The sequence below is a fragment of the Poromitra crassiceps genome (assembly GCF_964638095.1).
Source record: "Poromitra crassiceps genome assembly, chromosome: 2".
In the NCBI taxonomy this organism is placed as follows: Eukaryota; Metazoa; Chordata; class Actinopteri; order Beryciformes; family Melamphaidae; genus Poromitra; species Poromitra crassiceps.
The window spans coordinates 87,558,042-87,566,011 of record NC_139624.1 but is presented as its reverse complement, the minus strand read 5'-3'; the positions used below and the strand labels follow the sequence as shown (position 1 = coordinate 87,566,011).

Below are 7,970 nucleotides of genomic sequence, written 5' to 3'. Positions count from 1 at the left end.
GAGTGAACGACAGACAGTGAGTGACACTGACAGATTTTTTAGCAACAACCAAGAAAGTAAGTGTCTAGTCTGTCTCTTAAGTAATGTTACCTGTGTGACACGTTGGGATGCTACTGGCTAATCATGCATGATGCCAATTGCCAAGCTCCCGAAGTCAGGTATGCAGGTGGCTATATGCATGGTTTCAGTTTCATGACCCAATAAGTAACAAAAAGAGGTGGTGTAAATTTAAAAACAACATAATATATTTTATTTTATTTTTCAATCGTTCCTATCAGGAATAAATAAATGTCCCTCTGTATGTTTTTTTTATTAACGATGATGACTTTGTGTGTTGTGTACGGCTTGGGTTGTGTACCTGTGTTTGTAGGTGTCATTTTGATATGAATTTGGCTAAAACAGTTTGTGTTTGTTAGTTACAATTATGTTGACAGGAGAGCTGAGCAGGTGGTGACATGAAAGAGAATATACTGAATAATGACATCACAACAGTAATCCTAATGTTGATTTAAAATGATATATTACTCTAAATATGGCTAAAAAAGGGGGAAAAAAACCCTCAAATTTTTTTCGGCGGCGCCCTTGCGGGCGCCACCGAATCCGCCTCCCCTTGCTGGACCTCCCCTATTTCGGGACCCTGGTTACGGCCCTGCGCCTCATCGCAGCATTTTGTGGGCGTGGAAACCAGCTTCCAGCTTGGAGCTGTAGCCTGTAGAAACGTTTTCAGGTCGAGGTACACAGGAGGGTGGGGGGACGAAATGTGTAGGAAGAGCTGTCATTGGGTAGCTTAACGAAAGATCCCGCCCTAGTCCCGCCCCGCGAGCGTGAAGCCGCTCGGAGACAAGCCGCCTCTAGTCTGCGACAGCGAAACGCTGGGCGGTTCCAGCGGCAGGGGGCGCAAGGTTGAAATGGACCAATCAGACGCGGAAATAGAGCGAGACAGCCTATCAAGATGCAGCGTCAAAGAGGCTTTCACAGGAGGCATGCCGCCGAGCGTTTCATGGTGTGCACGAGCGACTGTAAACCCCAACGTGAGAGTACATGAGGTATAATAGCTGGTGCCTACCGTGTATTTTCGGGACAGAATATAGGCTACTGGGCTGGCGTGTGATAGCCGCTCCAGTCTCTGCCACCGTGCTGAATGCCAGGTAGAGAATGAGTGTGTGTTGGCCGCGCAGCCGACACACCTGATATGTGTGAGCCCCACTCAGCTGATTAGGACTCCTAACAGCTGGGCCAATTAATGGGCAGCGGGACGGAGGGAAGACCTAAATCTGCCACACTAGCTTCTAGCTGCTAGCTGCCAGCTAGCAGCTAGCTAGCAGTTGTAGCATTTGGGTCAAAGGAAAATAGTTCCTACATGTTGAGTATGTGGATTATCTTGACTAGGCTAACCGGATCATGATTTCTGGAAAGATACATTGTTGGGTTTTTCAAATGTATTTTTTTTTACACTTTGATTAGGCTTACCACAAGCCGAGTGCCATCCAGTTCCATTGTAATCGAGAGAAGGCAGACATCTCTACGGCCGATATCTCAAAACTAGCGCAACTCAAACCAAAAGTATCTAGATGGATAAAATAGCACTGCAGAGAGGAAGAAGTATTTTTAGTTTTTGGGGTGAACTGTCCCTTTAAGGGCCAGGGTTTGGGGCTCCATTCCCACTGAGAGGCGGAGCCATTTACACCTGGCGTTAACATGCGTTTTCTGCCATCAGATTACAAACTGATGGCAGAAATGGGTGTCCTCTCAATCCGCATACAGTTGCTGTATCCAGATTGAGAGGACACATTGCATTTACACTTGTGTTCATTGTGTACACAATGCATCCCTGACCACCTCCGGAGGTGGTTTGGCTGATCAGATTGCAATCCTTCTTCAATGCGTTTTGGGGGTGTTTACACCTGTACTTTCAAGTGATAAAACAATCTGATTGCGATCTGATCACAGAAAACACATGTTAGCGCCAGGTGTAAATAGCCTCTGAGTCTACCCATAGTGAAACTGTATTAAGTGAGGTGGTTTGGGTAAAAGCCTCCACCAGAGATCCTTTGTCTTGTTAGGATGACATGTTGTTATCTCACCACATATTTAGACAGGCTTTGCTCAATGATCCGTCTTTCCTGTCTGCAGGTTCTGCTGAAGCTCCTTCGTGGTCAAACAGGAAGCACCTTCACACACACACACACACGCATGCGCACGCACACGCGCACACACACACGCACACACACACACACACACACACACACACACACACACACACACACACACACACACACACACACACACACACACACACACACACACACACACACACACACACACACACACTTTTCAGGGTCCCCCTCTTCAGTTCCATTTAGCCTACACATCATTTTTAATTGTGTGACCCCATTTCACTGCTGTAGGCTACATGTTACATCTCATGTTTCATTTCTTATGTCAATAAATAAATAAATAAATAAAAGTTCACACATCTGTTCTCCATTAGCGGCACACTACCAACGTGTGGTGGAAATACCTCTGGAACTGAACACTGATTAAATGCAGAAATCCCCCCAAGCTTGTGTGTGTGTGTGTGTGTGTGTGTGAGAGAGAGAGAGAAGAGAAGGGAGACTGCTTTCCTCTTATTCGGGATAGAGGAGGAAGGCATTCCATGAGTTTCCATGATTCACAGAGAAGCTGAAACTTGGCGAAACTTGGCTTTGGCGTGGCATCAGCGTGGCGTGGCGTGCGCCGTGCGACTGGTGTGAACGAACTTGCCTGTTAACAAGGATGCTGAAATGAAACTGTGTGGCTTTGGCGTATGTATGGTGTGAACGTGCACTTACGTCACAGGCCACGTTGAAGGCTGGGTTCACCCAGCTCCTAGGAGGAGCAAAAGTGACGCGTTTCGAGAAACGTTACTTCCCGAGAAGTCGTTCTTGCAGGAAAAGGGAACGCTCATTCCAGAAGCTTCCATCTCCAGAGTGCCACGTAGTCACAACTAGTGGCTACAGGCAGGAGCCCAGACTTCGATCCCATTCTTGTACAATTCAATGATATAAGGATCAATGGCAGCAGGTAAGTTCTGTCTAAATAATTTGATTTGATTAATTGATTTACAGTCTCTAGGCCGGCGATCCTCAAAGTCCGGACTCCGGTCCGCATCCGGACCGAGACGCCGTCCTATCCGGACCGAGCCCTATAACCTACAAATCATTGATAACTTACATTTTCACAGAGCTTTTCTATTTTAACCGGCACATGCTTTTCTAATCTTTACGGTAATACTGGTTCATCTGCCAGGAAGCTCACAGACCAATGAATGCGCTGTAAATCATCGCACGTGATGCTACTCGGCCAATCAAATAAGCGAATCGTTTCTCCCTGTCGTTTCCTAGTGCTGCTGTGAGAGTGACACATAGACGGAGGGGATGATAGAAGTAATTTCACATGGCGTGGTCAAAACAAATGACTCTTACATGTCCATTCATTGTTCTTACGGGCAGTTCAAAACCAGTATGTCTCGGTTGAAGTGCGATCCGATCCTGACCTGTCTATGGAAGCACCACACATGAGCAAGCACACACCAGCGCGCACACACATTCACTTGCCCGACGGAGAAGTTTGCATTGGGAACGCTCGACAGACAGACACAGACAGAGGGGGCAGACGGATAGATTGATATATGGATGGATGGATGGATAGATAGATAGATAGACAGATAGATAGATAGATAGATAGATAGATAGATAGATAGATAGATAGATAGATAGATAGATAGATAGATAGATAGATAGATAGCTCACTTCTCTAAAGAGAAAAGGTGGAGCTGGAGGTTTGTTGGCTTGATTTAACAGTCAGTTGTATACAGACATTGTACCATTAGGCTACTTCAGTCATTGAGTTCAATGGCACTGAATCATAATGCAAGCTACGTTACAATGTTCCGGACCTTTGCTTAAGGACATTTTCTCGAACTGGACCTCTTTGAATTTTAATTGAGTGCCCCTGCTCTAGGCTATGCGCAGGCTATCTCTATAGGCACAGCAGGCGTGCTAGGCCTATGTGCGCAGTTTTGATGTTGTTATAGTTCCTACTTTAAGCTTGTTACACTTAGCTTACACTAAGCTTGTTTAAGCTTGTTATACTTAACTTGCAACGACAACATTAGTTTTAGATTGGGTATTCACTCTGGAGGATCCAACACGGGTTTCACTTGGGGACCGTCAACGCTATTAGGGGTTCAAGCCCCGAAGGGGCTGAAATATTTTCAATAGCCTACTTTTGTGCTTACTTGCGCATAGTAGTGAAAATTATGATTACAAAATTACACGAATTAATTTTAATAGCAATAGTGACTATAAACATATTTCAATGAGAAATTTGTAATAACAGAAGATGAAGCAAGCAGAAAAAAATATCATTTGAGATTTTTTTCTGCTTGCTTTATCTTCTGTTTAAAATGATTTAAAGTAAATTATAAAGTGCAAAGTAAAAGCCTTTAAAGTGTCACATAGTGACTGGGTGGGGGGTAAGATAATGTCTGTGTGCAATAATGTCCATGTAAATGTCCATGTAGACTAAGGCCCCTATCGTTGCAGCGGCGCAGTTTCTAGGCCGAGCGCCAGCCGCAGCGCAAAGCAGTGGGCGTGGAAAGGCGCACTTGATATCTTGGTATCGGCGCTAAACTCAGCCTCAACCATTATAACCACGCCTTTTAAGCGTAAAATTATGCATTGTCCGCTCATTGGAGAATTGCAGGGAAGAGACACACGCTTGCCTTTTAAGCTCCAATTCCTGGACAAATCCGGTAAAACCAGACAAAGCCAAGGGCTCCGCCGCCCCCCCCTCCCTTCATCCGGTCTGTCTATCTCCATATATAGGCTATTATTCCATATTATTGCTTCTCAAACCAATCTAACTGCAGTTAAAATACTGCAAGCATGTAAATACCGTAAAATACCAATTATTAGCCCAGCGTTAATTGACAAAATATGTAGCCAGACCCCGCGTCAATATGGGACCTGCGGCAGTTTGGGACCTGCTTTAATTATTTTTGTACAAAAATATTGCTCAGCAAAGATTGTAAATAGTATGAAATTGTTTATTTAAACCATTTATTTTAATGAGTTGGCTACAGTCAGCACCCCACACGATTGCTTGTCTATGGGGAGAGCCGCGCCTCCCTCTCAGCGCAGCAGAGCACATTGCATGCCAGTTCTGGCCTGTACATGAAATCAAATAAAATTTGAGCTGAACTGTGACCTACCGGTATTTACCACTAAACTTTCTCCGCTGAAGGTGAGAGAACATGATCATCATGTGAGCAGATTATTTGTTGCATGCGCTGCCTCCTCCGCTGTTCATCACTCACGGAGCACCCTCTTCAGTAGCGCACATGTGAAAGAGCGGTGAAATACCAATTAGAAGCGGACTTCTATGCCCGCTGGCAGGGAAATATACCATAGGCACATTTCTCAAAATAATTATTACACCAGAGATGTCGGTTTTAGTGTATAAAAATCTTCAGGAAATGCCTACACAATTTTCAGAATCATCAGATGTTGAGGGAAAACGAATTTTGATCAGCAAGTTTCGTGCATGTGTTTTTTTTCCTCGTTGTTCCCGTTTCCTCGTTGTTCGTATTCTTCATCCGATTTTTCTTCTTCGTTGTGTTTGGGAGATGCATTCAACAGGATGTCGCAAAGGTAAAAAGAAAACATTGAAAAAACTAACCGGGCGTCAAATTGGGACCTGCTTTTATGTACAAAATATGTATCCAGACCCCGCTTATATATGGGACCCGCGGCAATTTGGAAGTCGGCTTCTAATTGGTATTTTACGGTACATGCCTATAATGTCAATTATCTGAATGAAATAATAATACATATTAATTAGGAATATTAGTAATATTAGTAGCCTAGCTAATTTCGGGGGGGGGGGGGGTAATAAAACGTAGAGCTATATTACACATAAATGGGGATTATTATGATAGCCTAAACTAAATTTATGAAACTGCATTACAGCTTCACCCAAAGCCTGAGAAGGGTTGCAATCTTATATTCTATTGTATTCTAAAGTATTTTTTTCTATATATTGTATTCTCCATTCACTTTCCTGTCCCCGGTGCACAGAATCCTGCTTTAGGCCTGCTTTTCAAAAGCGCAAAGCGCTAAAAGTAGGCCAGGTCGGAAGATGGCTGGAAGATAGCAGTACGCCGGTATTTAGCGCTGACACGCCCACTTCGGCGCATTCAGGGACTCCGCCACGCCCATTCGGCCTAAAGCGCATTTGGCAGCCTAAAGCCTATTGCTATTTTCCCGAAACAGGCGCAAGGCACGTTTTTTTGCGGTTAAGGCCCGTAATAGCGCCGATGGCCTGTGGGAGAATAGGGCCCTAAATGTCCAGTAAAGTCATTAAATTATGTATAATGGGCGGGGGGGGGGGGGGGTATAATACCATTCCTAGTGCGCATTCAAACATTGAGTCAGACAATACGTTTTGTCACATTTGTTTAATGCTTTATTCTGTGCTGACAGGCTAGGTTTGGTCTGTCGTGCATATGATCTGGTATGATGTAATCAGAGTAATCTAATTTGTATCCCACTTCTCTTTCTCTTTCAGCTTCACGGCTTCTGAGTGCTCGCCCAGCATTTGTGGAAAGAATATCACTGCAAAATCTCGAGCGTCTCCTGGATATGCTTTTACATGATCGAGTCTTGACTAATTTCGAGAAAGATGCAATAATTGAGGAAAATCCTGCCAAAGCAAACAAGGCACGCCGGCTCATAGACACAGTGAGGCTGAAAGGAGATAATGCCAGCTGGCACCTGATCAAGCACCTGAAGGAGGTCGACCCCATACTACACGCCGAGCTGGGTCTGGACAGTCTGGACGGTATGGACGCTGGACAGCCACCTGCAGCTCAGATGGAGACAGATGGAGAGTCTCTGACAAATCTGCGTTAGTGACACAAGGACAGAGATTCCTGTGCTCCTCATGCAGTGTGCCCCCCCCCCCCATCCCCTTCCCCTCTCTCCCTATACTCATCCCCTTTTGGTAATTTGTTTTTTTTACTCTCTACAAGTAACCAGGGAGGGAGGGAGAGAAGCAGTGAAAATAAATGTCTGTAAAGAACACAGCTGACCTGAGAAATAAATGTTCAAACTATATCCACGCCTGGACATCACTTTATCCAATTGTGTTCTGCAAACAGTGTGCCTTGGTAGTTTTTTGGTTCCGACTCTTCACCAAGTTGAATTTACTATTAAGTCAACCATTTTTGTTTCTACTTATTTCCCTTGGATCCAATGAGCACCTGTTTTTAACACCTGCAGTCGTGAAGCAGCACTCCTTAGCCAATTTATTGGCATTTCTCCTCTCTAACACAATATCCAGTGTATTGGAGGTGCCTGTATAATGAAAACAATAAATAACAAAAGTTAGAAATCCAGGCTCTTCACTTCAATTCAGTTCAGTTCTCAAATTATGTTCAGAGTAAAGCCTCTTCCCAAACAAATCAATAAAATATCTCTCTCAAAAAGAAAATTAACCAAACAGGTCAACTTTGTGCACACAGGATACTTAGGATACATTTGTTGGGTTAAGTTAGTTAAGTACAACATATAAGTGCCTGGGAAGTTGAGTATCACTGCTGTATAGTGTGTAAAGTCCGCTATTGTTCTCAGTTGCATCAGCTGAATAGTGTGTCATAGCCTACTGTACTGAGACTGTGTGGTTAGGTTACGCAACAGAGCGGAAGAGGACAGCAGCAGTCTGCCTAAATCTACGTACACCGGTACCCTGGAGCCGGGAGCTGTAATGTGATTTTTTTCTCTCCCTGTCAGGAGCATTTTACACTGTAATATGTCTTTTTACTTTGTATGGCCTGTAGCACTGTATGCCTTAGCATTGAGTGACGATTTTTCTTCACACTTTAGAATACAGCCCGCAAATAAGCATGTAGTTATAGTATAACTATGGGG

General features: G+C 44.2%; 1 protein-coding gene across 1 annotated transcript; it reads left to right on the top strand.

The window, feature by feature from the left end:
- The first annotated feature begins 2,926 nt into the window (after positions 1 to 2,926).
- LOC310772425 (caspase recruitment domain-containing protein 18-like) lies at positions 2,927 to 7,096 on the top strand. Its single transcript, XM_083632235.1, has 2 exons — positions 2,927 to 3,063; positions 6,610 to 7,096. The coding sequence occupies exons 1-2, from the start codon at positions 3,054 to 3,056 to the stop codon at positions 6,951 to 6,953; spliced, it is 354 nt and encodes a 117-aa protein (XP_083488361.1). The 5' UTR covers positions 2,927 to 3,053; the 3' UTR covers positions 6,954 to 7,096.
- The last annotated feature ends 874 nt before the right edge of the window (positions 7,097 to 7,970 follow it).